At 51.3% G+C, this 14,143-nt stretch overlaps 2 protein-coding genes and 1 long non-coding RNA gene across 3 annotated transcripts; 2 read left to right on the top strand and 1 right to left on the bottom strand.

Moving 5' to 3' along the window:
* The first annotated feature begins 3,419 nt into the window (after positions 1-3,419).
* Positions 3,420-6,841, top strand: Sf3b2 (splicing factor 3b subunit 2). Its single transcript, XM_003739652.2, has 5 exons — positions 3,420-3,516; positions 3,602-3,651; positions 3,887-4,885; positions 4,997-5,885; positions 6,044-6,841. Exons 1-5 carry the CDS (start codon positions 3,420-3,422, stop codon positions 6,772-6,774), a joined length of 2,766 nt encoding a protein of 921 aa, XP_003739700.1. The 3' UTR covers positions 6,775-6,841.
* Positions 6,842-7,757: 916 nt separating this feature from the next.
* LOC100902298 (uncharacterized) lies at positions 7,758-8,255 on the top strand. Its single transcript, XR_145284.2, has 2 exons — positions 7,758-7,947; positions 8,074-8,255. It is a non-coding gene; the product is annotated as an uncharacterized LOC100902298 (long non-coding RNA).
* A 1,086-nt stretch (positions 8,256-9,341) lies between these two features.
* LOC100898491 (PWWP domain-containing protein 2A) lies at positions 9,342-12,649 on the bottom strand. The gene is made up of 5 exons (XM_003739651.2): positions 12,476-12,649; positions 11,400-11,648; positions 10,684-11,255; positions 10,349-10,549; positions 9,342-10,234 (listed from the first exon to the last, which is right to left on the bottom strand). The coding sequence occupies exons 1-5, from the start codon at positions 12,619-12,621 to the stop codon at positions 10,008-10,010; spliced, it is 1,395 nt and encodes a 464-aa protein (XP_003739699.1). The 5' UTR covers positions 12,622-12,649; the 3' UTR covers positions 9,342-10,007.
* Between the last annotated feature and the right edge of the window lie 1,494 nt (positions 12,650-14,143).

Genomic DNA, 14,143 nt, shown 5'->3' with positions numbered 1-14,143 from the left:
GTCGTATTCGTGGCACAACACGCACCAAATTGAGATTTAGGAGGAAGCTCGAGAAGACCTGGGGAAGAAAAACGGAGGGCGACCTGAGGAAAAAATAGAAAATAGCGGAGAGGCGGTTCGCCGAGGAGGGAGTCTAAACTGGACGAACAGACCAGGGTCACTCACTGAGAAATCCCGCATATATCAATCAGGATCCAGCGCTGAGCTCCGAGATGGTGTCTTGAAAACTTTCTCCCGCCCGCCTCCGCCGCCGAAATAATTTCCGAGCTTGGAAATCAGTGGTCGTTGGGGCAGGAATTCTCACGCGGCGTGCTCATGGAAACATGGCTGTCGAGCTCCAGTCTCGGCTCGAGCCTCGAACAGACGATTCCGACACAAGCGGGAAGAATTATTTACTGTCCGGAAGTAAAAGCCGTGCCCACAAAGAGAATTGTCTATTGGAAATCAGGGTCATGAATCATCTCACCGACAAGGCTATCCCCACATGGGATTCTCTACTTCCCTACTCTTCGCGTAAGTCCACAGGAATCCTCTCCGGGTCGAATCGACTGGAGACGAATCTGTCGCCTGTAAGCAAGTATTATAGGACCTTTGATCGCGGATCGTGTCTGGCTATGCCTTCGGACCTCGGACCTGTTTAGAATCAGGAGGTACGCGAGCAGAATACATGAATGGAGTGGAGAGAGGTCCACAGCCTCCCTCCGCTTATTACCGACGTCTTCATAATCACAGGGCAGGATAGGTCAAGCGGCGTCTCAGGTTGTCAAGTTTGCTGTTCACCCTTGCGGTCTTTCGAAGTATCACATATATGTACCCGAGGATGGCATCGCGTGCCGAGATCTCGGACTTTGATTCGGACACGGTTCTTTCCGCTGGATACGGGACCGATCTCGATGATGATGATTACATTCCCCCCCCACCGACCCACGCATGTCATCTCGCCTGAGGGAAGTGGTTCCTCGTCACCTTTCTTGCATCCGTTCCCAATTCGTGATGGCTAGAACAGGTCTCTCAAATCAGAAGGTATTGTCCATGCATCTTGCAGAAACAGGCCGGAATCAAACAGTTTCCGGAAAGTTATCTCCGCTCCGAGCTCCCGCACCTATTTACCGCAAGGAGACGATCACGTGGGCACAAACAGCTCGAAGAGGCAAGATATGTTAGCAGATTCAATATTGCGACTGAGAGCCATCCTTAGCAAGCGTTCCTCCGCGTGGCTTTCTGAGTCAACCACGGCCGTCGGTGGCGAAGCTGTCGCTTCTCCCACCAGCCTTCCGAAGCAACTCATCCAGCCTGTCTAAAGTGTTCCTACCTCTCGTTCACGTGTCTCTTGCTCTAGCGCTAACAGCCGTGACTATCGGAGAACACAACTCGAGCGCAAAGTGGCCCTACGTTGCCGCTTCCGAAGAGATCACGACACTGATTCAGACATGACAATCTCGCCGATCACTATTCTCGGAACGAGGTGCGACCGTGTCATTCAGATTCTCTATCGACCTCGAGCTCGACTCAAGTTCGTGCCGGGCATCGATTGTCTACTCTACGGGTTCCAAAATGCCACAACGGAGCCCCAAGCGCCCTGATCTCAAGTGTTTTTTCATTCCCATAGTTCCGAGCTCCGTCTTGGAATCTCCCGGCATGCGAATATCGTAATGATTATTTTGGAAGGTTCTGGCTGGGGGAGCGAGGACATATCAGAACGATGTTCTTACCAGCGAATGGGAAGACCCCGCGGCGGGCAACTTGGAGGCATGCAATGCGGATGCCAGTTGAGCTGTCGCGAGGAATCCATCAGGATGTAGACGAGTTTCTGTTCCGGAGACTTGTCGCGGACGACTCAGTCGCCATCAGACTTTGACCGTCTGAAACAGATTCCGCTACAGTCGCCTTTCTTCTCAGAAAGAGAAACTCGGTCAAAGTTTTCATCAACTCAAGTCGGATCAGGTGCCGCTCTGTCCCCTGCGATCCTCCAGGAATCAAAGAGCAGTCATCGTCGTAGCTGTGTATTGCCGGTGGAGAGTTTCGGCTCACCGAGGGAAGTCTGCATTAACATCCCAGAACTTCTCATCGAATTGCCCCGTTCAATCTTCTATCCCGAAGATTCTGAGGAGACCCTGACCCCATACTTTCCCCGGATCGAATCGTTCTTGAGCCGTCCTGCGGTCAATGCCCATCGAGCTCCTTCTCCGCGGGAGGAGATTCCTCCGATCGAAGAAAATTAAACGGTCGCTTCTCTGACGATTCTCGATGAGCTCGTTGTGTTAGCGGTGCGCAGGCTTTCGAATCGAAGCAGAAGCGCGACTCCATCAAAGTTCCACCGGTCGCGCTATTTGAATATGCTAATGAGACTAAGCGGAAGGGTCTTCGATGGAAGTAAACAAACTCCTTTCCGAAAAAGATCGCAGCATTCTCGATTCCCAGGCGCGCACCGCGAGCAATTCATCGATGAGCATCAGCCGTCAATTTACTCCACAAGCTACGTGATGAAGCGTCAGCAAGGAGTCTGCCGAGAATTGAATTGAAATATCCGATTCAGAAAGTCAGCCAAGTCTGAGGAGGCTCTATCCGAGTTCCGCTGATCGACTTCTGTTGAGCGCGGAGAAGAGCCCAGTGTCAACAGAAAACGGGAAAGTATCTTTCTCAACCTGAGAGCAAATCGCTCATCCTGCCTCTGTAAATCAGTTTTTCAAAACTAACGAGCCCCGAACAAGAGGCCAAGCTTCTGCCATCAAATACGGTCCACCTGCTTGGGTTCCTCTCCCCTTCCCAGCGTCCTCCACCTGCATGTCAAATGTATCAAAAGCAATCGAGAAACATGATGTATCGAGAAAAATACGAGAGGGAGAGAAATAGCGCTCTCGGAGTGCTCCGAGGAGAAGCGAGGGACTGCAGTCTTCCCTCAGGAGCACTGCTCAGAATCCAACCGGGAACCTCGAAATGAGTTACGTATGTTTATTGACGCGCTCTTAGTTCTCTCCGCCATTCCTGATCACTGATCACTATCTCGCTCGGAGCAAGTAGTGGCAATGCGCGGCTTGATGCGCTGGGCAGAACAGCGAGATAGGTAGGAGGGTCCTGAGTTGGCTGGAAGGACGTAGAAATATGTTCTCAGCGTCTGACTTCTTCGGCGGATCTTCTGCGGACCATCGATTGCGTACGACGAAAGTTCCGTCTTCGGGGCTTTCTGCAGACTCAGCGCAACAGGCGAGAGCGCAGCAGTATTCGGCGCCAATTTTCGAAAGACTTCCGCTCATGGGAGAGACAGTCGCAGCTGTTCGACAAACAATAACACAGCGGACGCAACGCCGCGCCGGTACAGAGCAGACGCTACGCGTGTTTGTGCATTTCGTGTGAAGAACCGCTCAAATAAGAGTCTTCACGGAAATAAGTTTCAGTTGTCCATCGAGGTCACCTCAAGCATGAGTGACTACGCGGTGACCACGCTGGAACAGGTTGATAAGTTGAAGGTAGTCGAGTTGAAGGCACAGCTCAGTCGATTGGGCCTGTCAACGTCGGGTGAGTCCGCCGGTTGATTTCGTTATAGGGAAGATAATACCCTCGAATGCTCTCGCATCTCACTCCAGTCTCTCTTTTCCCCTAGGGCTCAAAGCCGATCTCGCTCAACGACTGAGGAATCACCTCATTGCCCAGGTGAGTTGAGAAGTCGTGTTCGATAACAACATAGCGTGACTCCTATACGACGGAAGTGACTTGGGAACTCACTCGGTGGAGGGGAGGGGATGCCCCTTGAAAGACCTCGACGCAGCGCGGATCTCTGGCAGAGGATCCCGTTCGACTCGCGACCTCTTTCTTGGAAATCCTCGCCCGCCGGAGTGAGAGCGTGACTCTTGTAGAGTTCTTCCTCAGACAAGGAATTCGCTTCCAGATCGACAATGAGCCTTCAGAGGGTTCGGACGAAACAGTGGAGGATGCGCCTGAGGCTCCCGAAGCCGCCGAGTCATCCACTGATTCGAGCGAAGCACCCGACGAAGACAGCGCACCAGGTCAGTCCTTCCCGATCGACGCCAAAGACGATCCTCCCTCGCCGGGAGAGCCGGAGCCCCCTGCGGCCAGCGATAAGAGCACTTCACCTTCGAACGACGAAGGCTCCAACGAACCCATGGAAGGCGTAGAGGTCGATAGCCAGCCATCGTATGACGACACACGTTCCCGAGAAGAGGTGCAACCTCCTCCGGTGGACGAGGAAACCGTCGACAGCCCTCCTCGGGAGATGTCAGCAGCCCAGGAAGCGGCTCAGAGCCCTGCGCCGCAGTCCGAGCATAGTTCCGACCAGCGTCCGTCAGCCAGTCCTGATCAGCAGGTTTCACAGAGCTCAGACCCGCGAGCCTCACGCAGCCCCGAGCGACAAGCACCCCAGGCCCATGAATTGGAAGCCTCTCAGAGTCCCGAGCAAGACGGTTCCTACCAAGAGGCTTCCCGCAGCCCGGATCGAGATGCATCTCGGACCTCGTATCAGGAACAATCGCAGAGCCCTTGCCGGGAAGCTTCGCAAGAGTCCTTCCCGGGAACCTCCCGGAGTCCGGATCGAGACGAGTCCCGCAGTCCTGCCAGGGAGGCGGCGGAGAGTCAAAGCTCAGCGACGGAGAGTCCACCCTATCAGGAGGGCCAGCCGGCGTCGAACGATGCCTCGACCGAGGATGATTCACGTAGTAAAATTAGCTCCATGGACGATATAATTCGAAAAAATCTAGACTTGTTGGAGAAAGCCGAGAAAAACGCGGCCAGAGCGAATACAGATGCCAAGGTCCAGAAGATTCTCAGCGAAAAAGGAATAAATCTCCTCGCGAAACAGCCTGGAGAAACGAAGAATCAGAAGAAGAAGAGGAGGAAGAAAACTAGGAAGATCATGAAGAAGCTCAATAAGGTGAGTCCTCCGATCGGTGGAGGTTATCGTACTTTCCACCGCATTTTCCATATTTTTGCTCTGTACGTGATATCCCTCCCATCGAATTACATCTCCGGTACTCCTTCGTAGGAACCCGGCAGCGACGGAGAAATCGCTCGTGACAGTGACCGAACGACCGATGTCGAGATCGAGTATGTGCCGGACGAGGTGGAAAAAGACATCTCATGGTTCCAGTTCAGCAAGGTTTTCGAAAAGTTCCGCTTCGAAGAGCCTGCAGGAAACGAAGGAGTCGAACCGAAAGTCGAAGTGCCTCAGGTCACCGATAGACTTCTCGAACGGAAGAAACCAGCTGATCTCAGTGAAGACGAAGACGAAGAGGAGAAGAAGGACGATGGCAGCACACCCAAACTGAGTAAAAAGAAGCTCAAACAGCTCACCAGAATGTCCGTGGCCGAACTCAAGATCAAGGTTCATCATCCAGAGCTTGTCGAAATGCACGACGTCACGACGAAGGACCCCGTATTCCTGCTTACGTTGAAAGCGACAAGGAACTCCGTGCCTGTTCCGCGACATTGGTGTTTCAAAAGAAAGTATCTACAGGGCAAACGGGGTATTGAGAAGCCCCCATTTGATCTACCCGGTTTCATCAAACGCACCGGCATCTGTGAGATGAGGGCCGCGCTCCAGGAGAAAGAGGAAGCGAAAACTCTCAAGTCGAAGCAGAGAGAGAAGATCCGGCCGAAGATGGGAAAAATCGACATCGACTATCAGAAGTTGCACGATGCCTTCTTCAAGTGGCAAACGAAACCGAAATTGGCCATGCACGGGGACCTCTACTACGAGGGCAAAGAGTTCGAAACGCGCTTGAAAGAGAAAAAACCCGGAGATCTCTCAGACGACCTCCGAACGGCGCTCGGCATGCCAACCGGTCCGAACGCGGCCAAGTGTCCACCGCCGTGGCTCATTGCTATGCAGAGATACGGTCCGCCGCCATCTTACCCTAATTTGAAGATACCAGGTGAGTGACTCGCTTCCGCTCCGATCTGGGGTCCCCGAGCTGTAGACTACGGGATTTCATTATCATTCGTCAACCGATCCAGTCTCGACTTCTGCCCGTCTCTATCACAATTCTAGGATAATTCGTGGAAGAATATTCATTTATTAAATAAATTTCAGGTCTGAACGCGCCGATTCCGGAGGGATGCTCTTTCGGATACCATGCAGGAGGGTGGGGTAAGCCCCCCGTCGACGAAACAGGCAAACCGCTCTACGGTGACGTGTTCGGGCTCTCAGCCCAGGAGAGCGGCGTATCACAGGTCGAACAGGACATCGACAAGCTCTATGTCTTCGGAGCGATGGAAGAAGAGGAATCTGAAGAGGAGTCCGAGGAAGAAGAAGAGGAGGAGGATGAGAGCGACGCCGAAGAGCCCGATGAAACAGGGCTCGTCACACCAGCCGAAGGCCTCGCTACGCCCTCCGGTCTGCAGAGCTCCGTCAGTCAAGCAGCGGAGATCTCGGACTCGATCGAGCTCCGGAAAAGAAAAATCGAGGCAGAGATGGAGATGGGCGATCAAGTTCCTCAATTGTATCAAGTTTTGCATGAGAAGAAAACTGATCGAATCGGTCATGCTATGATGGGTTCCGCGCACACGTACGACTTACCCAGTCAGCCGGCGTCGAATAAGAAAGGAGTCGAGTTGGCTCTGGATCCTAGCGAACTTGAAATGGATCCAGGAGCCATGGCAGCCAGATACGAACAGACGGTCAGGGAGCAACAGAGCCAGTTGGCGAAAGAAGACTTTTCCGACATGGTCGCGGAACATGCGGCGAAACAAAAGAACAAGAGGAAAGCCCGAGAAGAAGCGGGTGCGGGCGGCAAAAAGAAGTATAAGGAATTCAAATTCTGAGTTTTTTTCCCGTGAGAATCCTCTATATAACCCGATGAATGTACATAATAAATTCGAAAAGGCTTCGTGTTCCACGCTTGATACCTTATTCTTGTGAGGGGGTAACGATCCCAAGGCGAGATTCCCGACGTTGCGGGATTTCCAGCCATGATCGTAGTCGGAACTGACGCAGGAATGGCCTGAGTAACCTCATGCCAGATAATGCTCTTGAGGTACCTCATTCGTGCCAGCATCAATTTTCTTATCGACGCGCGGATCTAGTATTCCGAGGCGGGATCGTCTCGGACCGAATATCGAAAATCTTATCGAGAGCTTGAGGTCCATGAGCTGACCGGGATCCACGGCTATGAGGAGATTTCCTCGAGTGAGCGGAGACGAGCCCCATTACAGGGAGGTGGTCCCATGAAAACAGCGACTTTCGGCTCCGGTAGAAAACTTCATTCCTCGCTCCAATCCCTTCGCCCGCGAGCTCCTCGTCGTCTTCCGCAGGAAATGTTGTCCGCGATCCCTTACTGAGTCGACCTGCCTAACAATCATTATTATTAGACGAACGAACCCCGTCGTGCACGGATCGATGCCAACGGCATCGGCAGGGCTCCTTTCATAGCTTACTTGTCGACACCCTGCTCGCGGAGAACGCGCATTGCGGTCAAAACAGAGCCTCCTTAATTCTGATGCTCTCCGATACCCATGACCCACTGTCGGTCGCGTTTCGCTTATCGTGGACCTTCTCTGTGGTCTCTGCGAGATCGACTCGGGGGAGACTGGTCAGTTGGAACCCAAGGGTCTTTGCAATAGAACTACGTTCGCGACTGCCTCGGAGTAGGACCATTTTCGACGAGGAGAGTCAGGACGATACCGTAGATGCTTCGGAAATACCATCCTGAATGTGGAAGCGGGTCGGTACCACTCTCTGAATTTCGCGCCTCCGCGCACGGATCACAAGCCACAAGAATCGAAACATTCTCAGCGCATCTGATGCTGTACGCGCTGCTGTCTGCTAACGATTCCTGTTGTTGCTGCTGCAGAAGAGGTGCTCACAAAGTGTAGGTCCTGCGTGAAGGACGAATCGTTAGAAGTCAAAATGCACGGTTTGCTGAGAAAGATGACTCCTGTACTCCGACAGGGAGTGCGTGGGGTGAGATCCCACGTCGAACAAGTTCCCGGAGAGAAGTGAGTTTCATCAGAAGAAGGACGGGGAGCTTCTCGTAAATTCGGTCTATATGGCTCAGGAAGGAGATGTCACTAACGAATGAAGCTATAAAAAAGGATTTTGAAGTAGACTGTTATCCCTTTCAGACCCAGCGCCGCTGTGAAATTATTCGGTATCGGCGTTATCGGAGCGGGCTTCTTCGGAGGTCCAGCCTGGATTCTGGTCCACCTCCCGAACTACCGGGGAGAGGCATAAACACTGTTAAGACTTGTAGCGAATAGAAATGGGAGCAAAATAAACTTCGGATGAGCTGAGAGGTACAACAAGACGTCGTCGTCGTCGTGATTCGTGGAACTCACAGCGTTCCGTCCCCCTTGCATGAATCCGGGGACGTCTCGATGGGGTCCCGAGATGAGGTCGGACGCTCGCTTTCCGCGACTAGGTAATTCTGAAACTTCCTCGATCGCTTATCGCCCGCCGAGGATGGAATAGGAGAATTCCGAGAGACTGAACACGAACATAGGAGAAAATTTGAGTTTATTGGAGTTGAATACAATTGTTTAGATGCTAAAATTTGTTGTATACTAGACTTATTTGGTCTCAACCTAGATCTAGGAAGTTTCTTCTTTACACAAACCCGATTCGCAAAAACAGCTTGATCTTATCGAACTTTCGCTTTCTTCAATCATTGTTCTTCCCAACACCGTATGTCTCACGCAGCTTCACGCACAATCCCAAAGTTTTGGATTTTTCCACCTTAAAGTGATTTCGGACCACTTTCCCTCTCGATGCTCCCCTCAGTCACGCTTCTGAAAACTCTCCCATTCGTCTCTTCAGTACCTACCTGTTCTGCGATCGTATCAATTTATCTATCGACGCTCCACGGCAGTGATCCGAAGACATGAGGACATCCAAAGGAACATTATACATTATGACTCGCTGTTTCTGTTTAGTTTCTTCATTTTTTGATCCTCTCCTATCAGGCGAACTGTCTCTCTCACTATCGGACAGCGTATTCACAATGCTAGTAATCATCCGTATACACCGTAGAGGTTGTATTGTGAGCATGATCCTCTCGAATTCGAGGTACGGATTCGGGATCGTGGAGTAGCGATGCTCAAAAAATGATATGCTTTTCGTCGCACTCAATATAGGAAAGATGCCCATCCCAGCATGGGATACCCTGGCGAAATAAAGCAAAAGGCCCATTAGGCCTCACGATTGCTCCACACCGTCCCAGCTCCTCATAGCCTCTCGAACGGTGTAACTCAGAATTCCTCTCTCCTGTCCGGCATCTGGCTTGATGCCATCTAAATCGCAGATATTCCATGGTACACACTTCTATCGGGAAGTTGGCTTCGACAACGATCATGTCGGCCATCTCTTTGTTCTCCCGTCCATCAACCTTGCTCCTGCGTGATATTCGAGAGCCGACTATTTATCACAGAGCGTTGTATCAATTATTCTCTCCTATCCCATGGGTTGCTGAGATCAGTACTCTCTTCTGTTTCATCTTCAGCTCATCTCATCGAGCTAGGATTCACGGTCACCGTCATTTTGGCTGAACGAAGACAGCCATCACTGCACCGAGACCGTCTTGCCGCGCCAACGGAATCTCGGCAGGCCAACTTCGCCCATATAACAACAGGTTAAGATGAAAACGAATCACGAATAACCTAAAACAATAGCTGGCTGGTTTGTTTGTTTGTTTGTCTATCAGTGTGTCTGTCCGTCTCCGTTTCAGTCGTTATTTGTCACTTAGGTATTTTGTCGACTTACTCCTTCCTGCGATCTCTATCCTCCGCAGCGAAAGCGCACAGAGCCTCGACTTATTCACACTCGAAGACCCGTCCATTACCTAGAGCGATCTGGGACGGCTCGATACCTCTTAGAAAACTGGACCGATAGCTTTCGCTTAACGATTCCTCCCTAAAAATCAAGACTTAGGAAATACTTGTTCTCCGACAACCACTCCGAAGGAACTGGCACTCATCGGCAACGAATACTCGCCGCGAAGTCCGCCATCGGACGCTCACAAACATACATAGCCAACGAAGGACTAGCTTTGTCGGACTCGGAATCAGAGGCTCATTTTCCGCGCTTTTGCCTCCTGCTGTGCTTGTCGTATGGCATCTTTGTAGGGACCCCTCTTCCGTCGATTATACCGCAGTTTGAAATCTCGGAGGAACGGTGTCAGATGAGAGGTGAGAATTCTCGAGGAGGTAGATGAACCGAACCAAGAGACATGAGCTTCACCTGACTGCAGCTCGTTGGATGAAGCTTCGCAACCCAGAGACAGGATCTTGCCTAGAGCGAATGAACGATTAGAGCGACGATGGGTGAAGAACACGGAAGGGTTCCGAGATCTCCTCTCATAAGAATATCGATACACGGCAGCAAGGCTCCGTGTGCGATCCTCACCAGGCCACCAAGGGAAGCCCATGACCTTTCCCCACACGACGTCTCCTGTTTTCATCGTTTCATCGGAACTCCTGGTAGTTCTCTGGGTCACTCCACCCTGGACGTCCACAGCGGCCTTGGGGAAAATCGGCATTGGCTCTTCCCCGTCGCTATCACAACTGTCCTGCGATGGGTTTTTATGGCGTTTTTTCTTATGCTTAGCTGAAACAGGAGATGAGAAATCAAGTCAAATTCACGAACAAAGAACATTCTTGAATCGGAGGGAATAGCTGTCCAAGGACAGCGATCATAGACTCAGAAAATCGACAGCGCAAACGATCGCAAGGAGCAGGTACCTGTTTTGCGTTTGTGGTGCTTGTTAGTTTCGGAGTTCCCGGGAACGGCTGAAACCTCTCTCCTCCTCCTCTTCATCGCTTTTGGCTGATCATCTTGGTTTCCTTCTCGATCTCCTTCATCTGATGTAGTCTCTTCATAGTTCGCGACGGCAACTTTAGCTGGTATTTTCACAACGGTCCCTTTCCCTTGCGGGTTATTGAATGAGATTTTGATTATCGGACTTATGGCTGGCAGCAGACTCGAGTCGTGTTTCGTCGCCTTCCCATTATCGTCCATGACCTTCCTTTTCCGAAGCGCCGCATGCTCCTTCTCGGGTTCAGGCATTTGTGCACTACTTGGAAGCTCTTCTTTGATGAGCGCGTTCTCGGCGACAGATGCATAAACATCCGTCTGCGGAGTCTCTTCCGTCCACGGCGAAGGCGACATCTGTGAGGGAGTCGCGAGCGCAGGCTCGCTGCCACTGGCTGTGGGTTGGTCGAATTTCCTTTGCTCATTACCTCTGATCACTGAGACTAGGGGAGCCGTATTTTTTTTGGCGGAGGCACGACTCGTTGACGTCATATCCTCACATCTGTGGACGAACGAATTCCGTTAGAGGAGCAGATCCTCAACGGAGATGGCTTGAGGTATAGGAATGAAGGTAAAGGATGGGAACATGAAGTTTTAACGAGCGTATTAGAAACGACCTCCCGGAGTTGGACGTTCCGATGCTTACTTATTTTGGCAATTTGAACATAGAGTTTTTCGGGGCCTCAGCTTTCGCATTCGGACGTGTTGATCCACTTTCCGAGCTCTTTTGTCTTTGACGCCAGCTCCGCTCTTCAATCCTCCGTTGGATGGGGCTTCGTTCTCACGCGACGAAGCGACGTATGTGTGCCGCATTTTGAGAGCAAACATTGGTTCATCCTCAACAGCGGATTCGTCGGCTTTTGAGAACGGCGACGTACAGAACGGCTTAATAGATCTGCAAATGATGAACACTCAGTAAGAAAAATTCTCAGAAGCGCTGAAATTTGACACTCTCCCGAATCCTAGACCAAATCAGATCCGAATCAGATTCAAGATCCATGTGAACAGGGCGTCTAATCGCTATCGAGTTCTTTCGAAGCAACTCATCCAGATAGCGAGCGATGCGGAGTTGTCGAATGAGTAACACTCCACGAGTGACGCAGGCACCCGTAGAGACAAAAACCGCAAGAATCTACGAATTCCGATTCCACCGCAGTTTTATGACAATCAAAACCGACGCTCTTCGGACTCGGCTGCTCGAGACGGGGAACTTCCTTTCGGAACTTGTCTCTTCGCTCCTTGGTAGAACCGCCCGTTCTGAGAGGATTCCGGGGCAATCAGAGATAACGCGGAATGAGGAAGATGGGCAGAAGGACCTTTGGTAGTCGGAATGTAAGGCTCTGCCGGAGACGTGCGTCATTCAATCAATACAGTACATGTCGACCGCTATCATACGCACACTCAGGGCCCAGATCTTCACCTCCCACTCTGTCCCAATGTTATCATCGTGTTAATTTCATTCGGGAGTCGGAAGAAGAACTCTACAAGCTGATTTCTATTGATTAATGGCCATCAGCTGATCGTCTCGTACTTGCGGATTTAAATGACCGAAACTATGCTCGATTCGCCCATTTTGGAATTTAGCGGCGAAATAACGACGGAGTCCGTTTCCAGCAGCTATATGAGAATGTGGAAGAAGCTCGCAGCGACTTGATATTCGGAAACGAGAAAAAAAACAAGTCTTGTCCGTATGCTAAGCCTCGTCATTCGTCATGACTTCACCTGTTGGTAATATCCAGCAGAGCGCCTTGGTAAACTTTGGAGTTGAAGTCCAGAGAGACTACTATTACATCAACTAAGGCTTCTACAACCGTGACGGAAATCTTTGAGCCTTTTTGTAAATCCAAAGATTTCCGTCGATCCGCCATGGTGTTCGGGTGTCTTGTCTACTGCTCGAAGCACTCCACCACCACCACCACACTACACAATCTCAGACACACACACACCACACACACAGACGGTTTGTCGGACGACAATCGTCCACACGGTCAAAACAAGATGGCGGATGCCCGCGAGAGGAGAAAGCCATGGAGCAGGGAGGAGTTTTTTTTAAATCCGCCGAACCCGCGAGCCCGAGCTCCAGAGTCACACCGAGCTCCCGAAAAAACCGAGTCTACGACGGATAATTTCCATGGAAGGACCTGCGATCTCTCGCAATCGAGGCACTTGGAATTCACTCGTTGGGAATTCTTGGAGAGCTCTTCGGTTCGAAGAGTCAAGCGCTAGATAGGGCAGAGTTGCGTGAAGTCTCGGAGAGCTCAGAACCTGGAGAGTGGCGGCATTGGGTGTTATGAACAAGAAGCGACAAACCCTCGAGTCCTAAAAACAGAAATTATTGACTTCATCTTCGATGAATTTCTTTCTCAAAAACGATCCCATTCATAGTTCAGTCGCCGGTCCGATCAAACCGGATCGGAATTCCTCTTGAAGAACAATACTCTGTAGAGCGTTGCGGGCTCCATCCGAGCCTCGCTTCCAACCTTCTCCCATTAAGATGATCCATATTGTATGTAGAATCAGAGGGTCGACGGAATTACCGGGGTAACGAGAACAGTGGTATCGCTCGGGAATATTTCAGTCTTTCGTTGATTCGTTCCCGCCTCTGCAGCGTTCGGCACTTCCGAGCCGTTCTTGATTGAGTCGAGAAAGCCCCGAAAAAATGGAGTTCGAATCCTACTAAGACCAGGCAGTAAAGTGGCAAGGAGCATGGGCAGGGGAGAAAACTCCTGAAGGTTTTAGAAAGCGGAGGAAAGTCAGGAAATGAATCAGGAATGGGAGAACGGGTCGGAAGTAAGCGGTGAGGAGCTCTCGGAATGTATCTCCTTCGCGGGGCATTCCCGCCGCAACCCAACGTGCTTCACCTAACCTTCTCTTTATCTTATAAATTATTTTCATCGTGAGGATCTTCCAGCCGAATGCCTTGAAGCAGCTCAACTGAGGCTTCGATACCGCGTCGCTCGTGAGAAGCTCTCGACCGGATATATCGGAAGATTGCGGACCGCGCGCTGTGGAAGTTCCGCCCGACCGGCCTCCGTGTCCGGAATGCTATCATCAGGGAGATACGTCAAGGAGGAGAACCTCGTTCCGTCCTGAAATTGCGAGAGAATTTCGGCGCAAGTTGATCATTATCCGTCTGGAACCGGACAAGATAGAAGATGCCGACCAAATATGCTCTTCGTCCTTCACTATGCGAGCTCGGAGCCCAGGAAAAGAGGAGAGACATTCGGCTTGCTTGACTCGACTGCGTGACTTGTCGTCTCCCAAGCTCCCTAGGTACGGGAATACGAAGGGCTTGAGAGCAATCCGAGGAGTGAGCATTCGGAAGCCTTGCCTCACGACTGCGCGAGAAGTTATCGTGTTACGCCTCGAGACTAAGAGCTGAAATTTCCA

The sequence above is a fragment of the Galendromus occidentalis genome, unplaced genomic scaffold (assembly GCF_000255335.2).
Source record: "Galendromus occidentalis unplaced genomic scaffold, Mocc_1.1 scf7180000076574, whole genome shotgun sequence".
Taxonomy (NCBI): domain Eukaryota; kingdom Metazoa; phylum Arthropoda; class Arachnida; order Mesostigmata; family Phytoseiidae; genus Galendromus; species Galendromus occidentalis.
The sequence above is the reverse complement of the archived record's forward strand: the minus strand, read 5'-3'. Positions and strand labels throughout refer to the sequence as shown.

Excerpts from the sequence above, each read along its gene's own strand:
- Sf3b2 (XM_003739652.2), top strand. The coding sequence starts at position 3,420 with ATGAGTGACTACGCGGTGACCACGCTGGAACAGGTTGATAAGTTGAAG. Across the intron at positions 3,517-3,601 it reads ATTGGGCCTGTCAACGTCGG|GGCTCAAAGCCGATCTCGCT; the intron begins GTGAGTCCGCCG and ends CTTTTCCCCTAG. Across the intron at positions 4,886-4,996 it reads TCATGAAGAAGCTCAATAAG|GAACCCGGCAGCGACGGAGA; the intron begins GTGAGTCCTCCG and ends ACTCCTTCGTAG.
- LOC100898491 (XM_003739651.2), bottom strand. The coding sequence starts at position 12,621 with ATGGCGGATCGACGGAAATCTTTGGATTTACAAAAAGGCTCAAAGATT. Across the intron at positions 11,256-11,399 it reads TGTTCAAATTGCCAAAATAA|ATGTGAGGATATGACGTCAA; the intron begins GTAAGCATCGGA and ends GTTCGTCCACAG. Across the intron at positions 10,235-10,348 it reads GGGCTTCCCTTGGTGGCCTG|GCAAGATCCTGTCTCTGGGT; the intron begins GTGAGGATCGCA and ends CATTCGCTCTAG.